We start from the raw sequence: 13,741 nt of genomic DNA, 5'->3' as shown, positions 1-13,741 counted from the left end.
CCACAGCCACTCCCCTCCTATTGGGATCAAAAGAAACAAACAATTGGGCGGACTGTCTGGTGGGCTGTGTCCGCTCCAGGTAGAAGGCCAATGCTCTCTTGCAGTCCAATGTGTGCAGCTGACGTTCAGCAGGGCAGGAATGAGGACGGGAAAGAATGTTGGCAAGACAATTGACTGGTTCAGATGGAACTCCGACACAACCTTTGGCAAGAACTTAGGTGAGTGCGGAGGACTACTCTGTTATGATGAAATTTGGTGTAAGGGGCCTGGGCTACCAGGGCCTGAAGCTCACTGACTCTACGAGCTGAAGTAACTGCCACCAAGAAAATGACCTTCCAGGTCAAGTACTTCAGATGGCAGGAATTCAGTGGCTCAAAAGGAGGTTTCATCAGCTGGGTGAGAACGACATTGAGATCCCATGACTCTGTAGGAGGCTTGACGGGGGGCTTTGACAAAAGCAAACCTCTCATGAAGCGAACAACTAAAGGCTGTCCTGAGATCGGCTTACCTTCCACACGGTAATGGTATGCACTGATTGCACTAAGGTGAACCCTTACAGAGTTGGTCTTGAGACCAGACTCAGACAAGTGCAGAAGGTATTCAAGCAGGGTCTGTGTAGGACAAGAGCGAGGATCTAGGGCCTTGCTGTCACACCAGACGGCAAACCTCCTCCATAGAAAGAAGTAACTCCTCTTAGTGGAATCTTTCCTGGAAGCAAGCAAGATGCGGGAGACACCCTCTGACAGACCCAAAGAGGCAAAGTCTACGCTCTCAACATCCAGGCCGTGAGAGCCAGGGACCGGAGGCTGGGATGCAGAAGCGCCCCTTCGTCCTGCGTGATGAGGGTCGGAAAACACTCCAATCTCCACAGTTCTTCGGAGGACAACTCCAGAAGAAGAGGGAACCAGATCTGACGCGGCCAAAAAGGAGCAATCAGAATCATGGTGCCTCGGTCTTGCTTGAGTTTCAACAAAGTCTTCCCCACCAGAGGTATGGGAGGATAAGCATACAGCAGACCTTCCCCCCAGTCCAGGAGGAAGGCATCCGATGCCAGTCTGCCGTGGGCCTGAAGCCTGGAACAGAACTGAGGGACTTTGTGGTTGGCTCGAGATGCGAAGAGATCCACCAAGGGGGTGCCCCACGCTTGGAAGATCTGGCGCACCACTAGGGAATTCAGCGACCACTCGTGAGGTTGCATAATCCTGTTCAACCTGTCGGCCAGACTGTTGTTTACGCCTGCCAGATATGTGGCTTGGAGCACCATGCCGTGACGGCGAGCCCAGAGCCACATGCTGACGGCTTCCTGACACAGGCGGCGAGATCCGGTGCCCCCCTGCTTGTTGACGTAGTACATGGCAACCTGGTTGTCTGTCTGAATTTGGATAATTTGGTGGGACAGCCGATCTCTGAAAGCCTTCAGAGCGTTCCAGATCGCTCGTAACTCCAGAAGATTGATCTGCAGATCGCGTTCCTGGAGGGACCAGCTTCCTTGGGTGTGAAGCCCATCGACATGAGCTCCCCACCCCAGAAGAGACGCATCCGTGGTCAGCACTTTTTGTGGCTGAGGAATTTGGAAAGGACGTCCCAGAGTCAAATTGGACCAAATCGTCCACCAATACAGGGATTCGAGAAAACTCGTGGACAGGTGGATTACGTCTTCTAGATCCCCAGCAGCCTGGAACCACTGGGAAGCTAGGGTCCATTGAGCAGATCTCATGTGAAGGCGGGCCATGGGAGTCACATGGACTGTGGAGGCCATGTGGCCTAGCAATCTCAACATCTGCCGAGCTGTGATCTGCTGGGACGCTCGCACCCGCGAGACGAGGGACAACAAGTTGTTGGCTCTCGTCTCCGGGAGATAGGCGCGAGCCGTCCGAGAATCCAGCAGAGCTCCTATGAATTCGAGTCTCTGTACTGGGAGAAGATGGGACTTTGGATAATTTATCACAAACCCCAGTAGCTCCAGGAGGCGAATAGTCATCTGCATGGACTGCAGGGCTCCTGCCTCGGATGTGTTCTTCACCAGCCAGTCGTCGAGATATGGGAACACGTGTACCCCCAGCCTGCGAAGTGCTGCTGCTACTACAGCCAAGCACTTCGTGAACACTCTGGGCGCAGAGGCGAGCCCAAAGGGTAGCACACAGTACTGGAAGTGACGTGTGCCCAGCTGAAATCGCAGATACTGTCTGTGAGCTGGCAGTATCGGGATGTGTGTGTAGGCATCCTTTAAGTCCAGAGAGCATAGCCAATCGTTTTCCTGAATCATGGGAAGAAGGGTGCCCAGGGAAAGCATCCTGAACTTTTCTTTGACCAGATATTTGTTCAGGGCCTTAGGTCTAGGATGGGACGCATCCCCCCTGTTTTCTTTTCCACAAGGAAGTACCAGGAATAGAATCCCAGCCCTTCTTGCCCGGATGGCACGGGCTCGACCGAATTGGCGCTGAGAAGGGCGGAGAGTTCCTCTGCAAGTACCCGCTTGTGCTGGAAGCTGTAAGACTGAGCTCCCGGTGGACAATTTGGAGGTTTTGAGGCCAATTGAGGGTGTATCCTTGCCGGACTATTTGCAGAACCCACTGATCGGAGGTTATGAGAGGCCACCTTTGGTGAAAAGTTTTCAACCTCCCTCCGACTGGCAGGTCGCCCGGCACTGACACTTGGATGTCGGCTATGCTCTGCTGGAGCCAGTCAAAAGCCCGTCCCTTGCTTTTGCTGGGGAGCCGAGGGGCCTTGCTGAGGCGCACGCTGCTGACGAGAGCGAGCGCGCTGGGGCTTAGCCTGGGCCGCAGGCTGTCGAGAAGGAGGATTGTACCTACGCTTGCCAGAAGAGTAGGGAACAGTCTTCCTTCCCCCAAAAAATCTTCTACCTGTAGAGGTAGAGGCTGAAGGCTGCCGGCGGGAGAACTTGTCGAATGCGGTGTCCCGCTGGTGGAGCTGCTCTACCATCTGTTCGACTTTCTCTCCAAAAATGTTATCCGCACGGCAAGGCGAGTCCGCAATCCGCTGCTGGATTCTATTCTCCAGGTCGGAGGCACGCAGCCATGAGAGCCTGCGCATCACCACACCTTGAGCAGCGGCCCTGGACGCAACATCAAAGGTGTCATACACCCCTCTGGCCAGGAATTTTCTGCACGCCTTCAGCTGCCTGACCACCTCCTGAAATGGCTTGGCTTGCTCAGGGGGAAGCGCATCAACCAAGCCCGCCAACTGCCGCACATTGTTCCGCATGTGTATGCTCGTGTAGAGCTGGTAAGACTGGATTTTGGCCACGAGCATAGAAGAATGGTAGGCCTTCCTCCCAAAGAAGTCTAAGGTTCTAGAGTCCTTGCCCGGGGGCGCTGAAGCATGCTCCCTAGAACTCTTAGCCTTCTTTAGGGCCAGATCCAGAACTCCAGAATCATGAGGCAACTGAGTGCGCATCAGATCTGGGTCCCCATGGATCCGGTACTGGGACTCGATCTTCTTGGGGATGTGGGGATTAGTTAAAGGCTTGGTCCAGTTCGCAAGCAATGTCTTTTTTAGGACATGGTGCAAGGGAACAGTGGACGCTTACTTAGGTGGAGAAGGATAGTCCAGGAGCTCAAACATTTCAGCCCTGGGCTCGTCCTCCACAACCACCGGGAAGGGGATGGCCATAGACATCTCCCGGACAAAGGAAGCGAAAGACAGACTCTCAGGAGGGGAAAGCTGTCTTTCAGGAGAGGGAGTGGGATCGGAAAGAAGACCCTCAGACTCCTCATCAGAGAAATATCTGGGGTCTTCTTCCTCTTCCCACGAGGCCTCACCCCGGTGTCAGACACAAGTTCACGGACCTGTGTCTGCAACTGTGCCCGACTCGACTCCGTGGAGCCACGTCCACGATGGGGGCGTCGAGAGGTAGACTCCCTCGCCCGCATCGGCGAAGCTCCCTCCGCCGACGTAGTCGGGGAGCCTTCCTGGGAGGCGACGGCAGCCGGTACCGCACGCGGCACCGACGCCGGAGACCTCACCCCGGGCGATGGGCCTGCCGGCGCCACGCTCGACGGTACCGGTGGCGCAAGCACCGCAGGTACCGGAGGGGTAGGGCGCAGCAGCTCTCCCAGAATCTCTGGGAGAACGGCCCGGAGGCTCTCGTTCAGAGCGGCTGCAGAGAAAAGGCATGGAGGTCGATGCAGGCGTCGACGTCAGAACCTGTTCCGGGCGTGGAGGCTGTTCCGGGCTGTCCAGAGTGGAGCGCATCGACACCTCCTGAACAGAGGGTGAGCGGTCCTCTCGGTGCCGATGCCTGCTGGGTGCCGACTCCTTCGGCGACCCAGAGCTCTCGGTACCGACATGGGAAGGGGACCGGTGACGATGCTTCTTCGACTTCTTGGGACGAAGCATGTCACCGGAGCTTCCCGGTACCGACGAGGAGGACGTAGAATCCAGCCGTCGCTTCCTCGGGGCCGAGATCGAAGAAGGTCGGTCTCGGGGGGGCTGTACCACAGGAGCCCTCAGGGTAGGGGGAGACCCACCTGAAGGCTCACCGCCACCAGCAGGGGAATGGACAGCCCTCACCTGCACTCCAGACGAAGCACCACTGTCCGACGACATCAGCAGACGAGGTCCCGGTACCACCGACGTCGATGCAGCTGTCCGATGTCTCGGCGCCGATGCAGAGGGCCGATGCCTCGATGCACTCGATGTACTGGCCGCCGAGGTTGAAGGTCTGGACGCTGAAGACGTCGATGCACTCGATACCCCCGGTGCCGATGCCGACGAAGAGCCCGAGAACAAAATGTTCCACTGGGCTAACCTCGCTACCTGAGTCCGCCTTTGCAAAAGGGAACACAGACTACAGGCCTGAGGGCGGTGCCCAGCCCCCAGACACTGAAGACACGACGCGTGCCTGTCAGTGAGCGAGATTACCCGGGCGCACTGGGTGCACTTCTTGAAGCCGCTGGAAGGCTTCGATGTCATGGGCGGAAAAATCACGCCGGCGAAATCGAAAGACGAAATGGCGAAATTTGGCACAGAAAAAAGGGAAATTTCGACCGGGGCCTAAGTAAGGCCTACCCCGACGACGAAAGAAAACTTAACGGGGCGAAAAAAACTCGAAGTAGAGGAAGGGAAAAACCAAAAATGGTTAATCCAAACACTTTCTGGATTTCTCACAGAAAATAGTCGAAAAACAACGCGCGAGGCCGACTTTTCGGGGCACGAACGGTAAAGCACAACCGTACCGAGCGCGGAGAAAAGAAGACTGGCCGGCACAAGCCGGTTTCGGGCGGGAAGACGGCCGCGCATGCGCGGTGCGCATTGGCGCGCGAGGACTAGCAAAGACCTTTGCTAGTGAAGATTCCGATTGGAGGGGCTGCCGTGGACGTCACCCATCAGTGAGAACAAGCAGCCTGCTTGTCCTCGGAGAAGCCTTAATTATACTGGTATGTTTACTAGCCCTGCTCTCTTGCAAGGCCACAGCATTTTCTCTTTAGTGACACAGCTTAGATCAAGAAAAAAATAATTCTTCTCAATCAATGGTTCTCAACCCAGCCCCTTGGGACACACACAGCCAGTCAGATTTTCAGGTTATCTACAATGAATATGCACAAGATAGATTTGCGTACACTGCTTTCAGTATGTGCGGATGTCTCTTATGCATATTTACTGTGGCTATCCTGAAAACTTTACTAATGGTGAGAACTGGGTTGAGAACCACTGTCCTCCATTACTGAGTTGGCAGCAAACAATAAATGATTTTACATGGCTCAAAGTATGATGCACCTCCTCACTACACCCCCAGTGATTGCTACCACTTTTCTGTAATCAGTACTGAAAAGATGTGAAACTTAGGTTCATTAAAAATTACCCCCCCCACCCCCCCAATCTGATAGGATATTTCTACTGAGATAATATGTTAACATTTATAGAAAAAGTCTCAGGTTCAAATTCTTTTTATTTTTTCTCCTTCTAAAACAATCAAGTATAAAATGTAATTCACTACATACACATATTTATACATTTTTTTGGAGTAGAAGTGTATAACAAAAATCTTTTATAGTACCTTAACTGATCCTAGTGTCCCCTGGTAGATGCGATCTTCAATATCTATAAGGAGATCTCTGAGCCGGAGCTCCAGCTGTTTTTCTGCAGACATCAGGGAACTGTCAGGTGAAATCTGTCCTCTTCCACGCCCCAAAAAGGGTTTGCTCTCTGAATGAGGTTTCACTGCAATAATTTCAGTAATATCAACCATTACCTCCCCTTCAAGAGATGTTTATATTTTCTTATTATAAACTAAAATGAGTCAATAAGAGAAGGTAATTTAAGCAGTTAAGTAGTAATCCTCAGTAATCACAAATGCCACAAGTCATTATGTTGGTATGGTAATTACTTGAAGGTAGCAATGATATTTTCGTTCTCAGCGTTATATAGTAAATACGTAAATGTAATTACTGTACTTAAAAGTTTTGTCTCTTTTACTTAAGTAGTACAGGAAACATTTGTTACTTTTACTTTAGTACTAATTTCATCAATTTTTACCACTTTTACTCAGTTACATCTGATTGTTGAAGTTAAAATTAAAAAGTAAAAGTTGTAAATGATTCCTCAGTAAACCAAATGAAACAGCAAAACAAACAGGATTTTGCTACCACAAACCTTGTCATGCAAACTGGATCATCCTATCTTAAATTTTGCTGTTCAATGACTATAACCTATGAGAACAGTGGAGTTGCCTGTGTGTTTGTTGAAATAGTTACTGGTCTCTAGCCAAACAACAGTGATGAGTCATTTTGAAATGGAAATGAAGACAAAGCTGATTCCAGTTCTCAATGAACAGACAAATGCTATTACAATAGACTGCTGTTCAACCCATGGAAAATTTTACATTGGGGTGACTGTACACTGTCTTTAGAGAGGAAGCCTACTTGTCTGGCCTTAAGACTGAAGGGTTCTCACACATTTGACTATCATGCATTAGTTCTCAAAGATACTCAAACAGTTTATCATTAGATGAAAAACTTAGAACTGACTGAGAGCCTAATGCACAAAAGTGCATTAAACACCGCAAACTTAGATCCTCATTAGAACTTATCAATTTGGAAATAGTAAGCGATGCTCAAAGGAAATTGCAAGCAAATAAGCTGTATGCTATTTCAGCAAGCAGCTTGGTACAGAAAGCACTTAGCAAAAAATGTGCATAACAGTCTCTTGGTATGTCCCCCTGTTCTGTGAATGTGCTAGGGCTGGTGTACTTTTTCCTTTCCCCTGCAGTACTTGCTGGCTCCACTGTCTCCTCTCCCTTGCAGTGCTCTGGTGCTGGCTCCAGTGTTGCCAGATGGTGAAAAATTTTCCAGCCCAAAAGAAGTCCAAATGTAGCCCAATATTAATGGGAAAATTAGGTTCTTACCTTGGTAATTTTCTTTCCTTTAGTCACAGCAGATGAATCCATTAACTGATGGGTTGTATCCGCCTACCAGCAGCTGGAGATAGAGAACACTGAAGAACCACAGTGACCCTTGCACAGCTAGCCCCAACTGCCTTCAGTATTTGAAATTTCCAAAGCAGAGTGAATAAGAAAGGTAACATAACGAACTTTCCTCACAGCGAACAAATGCCCCAGAACCGGAGCAATAACCATACAAAGGAGGGACAAACTCAACCTCCTACAATAGAACAGCATGTAAAAACTTTGAGAACTGTTCAACTCCTCCTGATGAGATACAATATCTGCATGAAAGAACTGAACAAAAAACACAAAGTCAGACAGGGATGGATCATGGATTCATCTGCTGTGACTAAAGGAAAGAAAATTACCAAGGTAAGAACCTAATTTTCCCTTCCTTGTCATGAGCAGCAGATGAATCCATTAACTGATGGGATGTACAAAAGCACTCCCTACGTAGGGTGGGAACAGGCAACTCCGCGAGCCAGTACCTGCGCTCCAAAATGTGCGTCCTGCTTCGCTGCCACATTCAGCCTGTAATGCCGTACAAACGAGAGCTGAGAAGCCCAAGTAGCTGCACGACAGATCTCTTTAAGAGAAAGGACACCTGTTTCAGCCCATGAGAAGGAAATCGCTCTCGTGGAATGTGCTTTAAACGCTTCAGGAGGAGACCGTCCTGAAAGTATGATACGCAGAAAAAATGACTTCTCTGAGCCAACGGGCTATAGTGGCCTTAGATGCCGGGCATCCACGTCGAGGACCTGACAACAAGACAAAAAGATGATCAGAAGTCCTGAAGTAATTTGACATCTGTAGATACTGCAACAGAGCCCTGCGGACATCCAAAAGACGCAATTGTCTAAAGGAATCCGGAAACTCCTCCCTAGAAAAGGAAGGTAGAAAATTGGGCTGGTTCAGGTGAAACACTGAAACCACCTTAGGCAGGAAGGAAGGCACTGTACATACCATCACACCGGACTCTGAGAACTGCAGAAAAAGGTCCCGACAGGAAAGCGCCTGAAGCTCAGATACGCATCTAGCCGATGTAATGGCCACCAAAAAGACTGTCTTGAGAGTCACATCCTTCTCAGAAGTTCACCTAAGCGGCTCGAAAGGCGAACGCTGGAGAGCCTTCAACACCAGCCCCAGGTTCCAGGCTGGACAAGGCAACCGCACGGGAGGGCAGAGCCGAAGCGCCCCTTTAAGGTATCGGGCAACGTCCGGAAGAGCAGCAAGGGACCAGCCAGAAACCTTTCCTCGATAGCATGCCAACGCTGCCACTTGCACCCGAAGGGAATTATAAGCAAGGCCTTTTTGTAAGCCGTCCTGCAAAAAGTCGAGGACCAGCGAGACTGTAGCCCGCGCGGGTGTGGCCTCTTTCGGGACACACCACTCCTCAAACTTACGCCATATCCGAGCGTATGCTGCGGAGGTAGACCGCTTGCGGGTCTGCAAGAGAGTGGCGATGACCTTGTTAGAGTAGCCCTTATCTCTCAATTACGCCTTCTCAAGAACCAGGCCGTAAGACCAAATCGGCAGGGATCGTCCATAGTCACCGGGCCTTGAACAAACAGCTTCGGTACCCGAGGTAAAGGAAGTGGAGACTCCACCAGCATCCGACGGAAATACGCCTACCACAGAAGCCTTGGCCAATCTGGAGCGATGAGAAACACAAATCCTTGGTGCTGTCGAATCCGCAGGAGAAATTGTCCTATCAAGGGCCAAAGAGGGAACACATACAGGAGGCCCGGAGGCCAGGGTTGACCCAGTGCATCCAACCCCGCCGAGCGAGGATCTCTCCAGTCTGCTGAAAAAGCGAGAGACTTTGGTGTTTGCGCTTGATGCCATAAGATCCATTCTGGGAGGTCCCCATTTGGCACAAATGTGAAGAAAAACTTCTGCCAGTTCCCATTCCGACGGGTCAATTTGATGCCTGCTGAGAAAATCGGCTTGCACGTTGCTCTGACCTGCTATGTGAGCTGCTGACAGAAGCTGCAGGTGTAGCTCGGCCCAGTGGCAAATCTTAGCGGCCTCCGCAGCCAGGGCCCTGCACTGAGTGCCGCCCTGACGATTGATGTAGGCCACCGTTGTCGTGTTGTCTGACAGAACCCGGACAGCAAGCCCCTTCAGAGTCTTGTGGAAGGCCATAAGAGCCTGGAATATCGCTCTCAGTTCCAAGTGATTGATGGACCAACCCGCTTCCACGGGTGCCTACTGACCCTGAGCATAGCTTCCCTGGCAATGCACTCCCCAGCCTAACAGGCTGGCATCCGTTATCACCAGGCACCAAGGGGGAAGCGTGAGCAGCATTTCTCGTCGCAGCATCCTGTCAGAGAGCCACAGGGAGCCATGTTAGTCTGAGTTGATATTCCTGGGATCTTGGAGACCATTGACGGAGCAGGGCAATCTGCAGTGGCCTCATATGCGCTCTCGCCCAGGGGACCACCTCTAAGGTGGCCATCATCGACCACAGCAGCTGGACAAAGTACCAAGCTCAAGGGTGAGGCATCCGCAGGAGCAGACGGACCTGACTCTGAAGCTTGCACCTCCTTGGTCAGGGAGAAAGACAAACCCTGAGGCCATGTTGAACCGGACCCCCAAATACTCGAGAGACTGAGAGGGGGTCAGGTGACTTTTGGGTATATTGACCACCCAGCCCAGAGTCTGCAGGACTGTAACCACTATGGCTGTGGCAAGACGACTTTCGTCTGCCGAATCTGCTCTGATGAGCCAGTCGTTTCGATAAGGGTGAACTCTGATACCCTCTTGCCTGAGAACGGCAGCTACAGGGAGCTGTGGCTAGGCCGAAAGGCAAGGCCCCTAAACTGAAAATGCTTGCCCAACATCGCAAACTGGAGGAACCGCTGGTGCGGGGGCCAAATAGGAATGTGCAAGTAAGCTTCCTTGAGGTCCAGAGATGTAAGAAACTCTCTTGGCTGAACCGCCGCAATGACGGAGCGCAGGGTTTCCATGCGGAAGTGTCGCACTCTTAGGGCCTCGTTGACTTGTCGTAAGTCGAGGATTGGTCTGAAAGACCCGCCTTTTCGAGACCACAAAATAAATGGAATAGCGACCGCAGCTTTATTCGGCGGGAGGCACCGGGACCACCGCTCTGAGGTGCAGCAAGACTTGCAAGGTCTCCTCTACCGCCGCCCGTTTGACGGCAGTGCCGCATCGGGACTCCAAAAACACGTCTCTCACCGGGGCACCGAATTCCAATCGGTAACCTTCTCTGATTGGGTCCAGGACCCACTGATCCGAAGTAATCTTGGCACACTCCTCGAGAAAGAGGGAAAGACGACCTCCTACTGCAGGAAGAGAGGAGTGGGCCGGCGTCCCATCATTGTGGAGGACGCCCCTAAACTCCTGGCCGCGACCCGGCCGCTGCAGAACGTTTGTCCGAGCGAAAGGAGTTCCTCTGCTGAAAACGGGCACGTTGAGAAAACCCAGCAGAGCACCCAGGGCGATACCTGCGAGCTTCACGGAAGCGAGGTCTGGAAGAGGAGGGAAACACAGGACCCTTGGAAGAAGGCCTCGGCCTGTCCTCAGGTAACCACTGGGGCTTCGAATCCCCTAGGTCTTTAACAATCTTCTCCAAATCCTCTCCAAATAACAGGAGGCCCCAAAAGGGTAACCTCAACAGCCTTTGCTTAGAGGCCATGTCCACCGCCCAACGCCGCAGTCAAAGGAGGCGGCGGGCAGAAACCGCCACAGACATCTGCTTAGCCGAAGCTCTGACCAGATCATAGAGGGCATCAGCCAAAAATGACAGGGCCGACTCCATCCGCAGGGCAACCTCAGAGAGAGACCCCGCACCCTCCGCAGGCTGATCCACCGCCTGTTGTAACCAGGAAAGACAGGCGCGGGCTGCATAGGAACTGCAAATAGACGCCCTTAAGGCAAGGCCCGATATTTCAAAGGACCACTTCAGCGCTGATTCTAGCCGCCGGTCCTGCATGTCTTTCAAAGCGACTCCTCCCTCTACAGAGAGAGTGACCAGCGCATCCACTTTAGGCATCCCAAAAAGGGCCAAGTGAACCTCACTCAGAGGGTAAAGCTGACCCATAGCCCAGGTTACTTTCAAAGGCCCATCGGGGTCAGACCATTGAGTTGAAATAAGCTCCTGGATAGAGTCATGCACAGGAAAGTCCCGCATAGGCTTCTTAGTACTCGCCATCCTATGATTAACAGAGGAGGCATCGTCCTCGGCAATGAGAGCTGGCAGCACGTCACGGTGGAAAATCCGAACCGCATTGGGATCATCCGAATCCAGTGGCAAACAGGCACCCTCCTCCGTCCACGAGAGCCTGCCAGATCCCTCGGACTCCCCACAGCCCGACCATTGGGGGGGGGGGGGGGGGGGGGGGGGAGCGAGATGTGCCACTTTCAGTCAGGGAATTTACCTGTCTATGTTTAGCGTGTTTCCAATGCTCGGGGGAAGAAAATAACACCTGTAGCCATCCCTGGGGCATCAGCACCCGGAGGGAAACCAGAATGCAACGCAGTGTCAGACACCTGCGGCAGAGCTCTTTTCAGCCTGAAAGCCTTATGCATCAGCAGCACAAACTCAGGGGACAAAAACTCACCCTGGCCCTCTGTCCCCGAATTAGGCGAAACGGAGGTTGGAGCTCCTCTGGCAGCCTCAAAACGAGGCGTCCCCCTGCACTTAGACTCCTCCGCCATCACGGGGGTTGAGGCATGCGGCGCTTCGAAAATGGCGCCCGCTGCCAGCTCCATCGAGTGGGAAGAATCATCGCTCGCCATGCTCGTACTAGCTTGAGCGTCTAAGGAGCACGTACTGCAAAGCCCCGCTGCTGACCTGCGCTTACCACAGCGGGAGCAGCGCTTAACTTCTTCAGCAGCTGAAATCTCCCCGCCCCAGCTGACATCATAGGGGCTTTTCACCAGCCAACTGGCTGTCTGCTTGTTTCTCCACCACCCCAACTGACGTCACAGGGGCTTTCCATAGCCGATGGGCTCTGTTTCACCGGCCCCCCAGCTGATATAGCTGATATCACAGGGGTTTTCCCCAAGTGACTGGCTATCTGCTTGTTTCTCTACTCTCAGACACCATTAGCTATTGAAAAAAATATCCTCCTTGCTGAAAGCCACGCCCCCAAATGTTTCTCTGCCCCTCCAAAGCTGTTCTCTACACTCCGACAAGTTTTGCTATTGAAAAATGCAAGCAGACAGCTCCTCTCAGAAGTCTCCTTCGCACGACAGCTCCAGACCTGGCGGAAAATTCTGCATGTTAAAGGTAGGCGCTCCATTTTGTGTATCACACGGAAATGTCTGTGCATCACTCAGAAAGCGAACTTACTTACCTGTAGCAGGTATTCTCCGAGGACAACAGGCTGATTGTTCTCACATGTGGGTCGGCGTCCATGGCGGCCACAGGAACGGAGATTTTTTCTAGTAAAATCTGAAGAGTTTTACGACAGCCAGCAAAGCGCAAGATGGATGCACTGCGCATGCACGGCCAAATTCCTGCCTGCGTGCGTCCGTTCCCGCCTCAGTTATAATAAAAGCAAATAAAGAATAAAACAACTCCAAAGGGGAGGTAGGCGGGTTGGTGAGATCAATCAGCCTGCTGTCCTCGGAGAATACCTGCTACAGGTAAGTAACTTCACTTTCTCCGAGGACAAGCAGGCTGCTTGTTCTCACATGTGGGGTATCCCTAGCCCCCAGGCTCACTAAAAACAACAAAGAAAGGTCAATTGGGCCTCGCAACGGCGAGGACAAAACAGAGATTGACCTACGAAGAAACAGCTAACAGAGTGCAGCCTGGAACAGAACAAAAATGGGCATGGGGGGGGGGGGGGGGTGGAGTTGGATTCTAGACCCCAAACAGATTCTGCAACACCGACTGCCCGAATCGACTGTCGCACCGGGAGTCCTGCTGAAGGCAGTAATGAGATGTGAATGTGTGGACAGATGACCACGTCGCAGCCTTGCAAATCTCTTCAATAGTGGCTAACTTCAAGTAAGCCACTGACGCTGCCATGGCTCTAACACTATGAGCCATGACATGACCCTCAGAGTCAGCCCAGCTTGGGCGTAAGTGAAGGAAATGTAATCTGCTAACCAATTGGAAATGGTGCGTTTCCCGATAGCAACTCCCCTTCTGTTGAGATCAAAAGAAACAAACATTTAGGTGGACTGTCTGAAGGGGCTTGTCTGCTCCACATAAAAGGCCAATGCTCTCTTGCAGTCCAATGTATGCAACTGACGTTCAGCAGGGCGGGTAGGAGCACGGGGAAAAAATGTTGGCAAGACAATTGACTGCTTCAGATAGAACTCTGACACCACCTTCGGCAGGAACTTAGGGTGAGTGCGGAG

The 13,741-nt window shown here is 52.1% G+C and overlaps 1 protein-coding gene across 1 annotated transcript in view; it reads right to left on the bottom strand.

Moving 5' to 3' along the window:
- BAZ1A (bromodomain adjacent to zinc finger domain 1A) overlaps window positions 1–13,741 on the bottom strand; it is a 763,171-nt gene that overhangs the window by 170,449 nt on the left and 578,981 nt on the right. Inside the window, 1 exon segment of the mRNA XM_030214053.1 lies at window positions 6,020–6,183. Coding sequence (XP_030069913.1) covers window positions 6,020–6,183 — 164 coding nt within the window.

The sequence above is a fragment of the Microcaecilia unicolor genome, chromosome 9, assembly GCF_901765095.1.
Source record: "Microcaecilia unicolor chromosome 9, aMicUni1.1, whole genome shotgun sequence".
In the NCBI taxonomy this organism is placed as follows: domain Eukaryota; kingdom Metazoa; phylum Chordata; class Amphibia; order Gymnophiona; family Siphonopidae; genus Microcaecilia; species Microcaecilia unicolor.
This window is presented reverse-complemented; position numbering and strand designations above follow the sequence as displayed.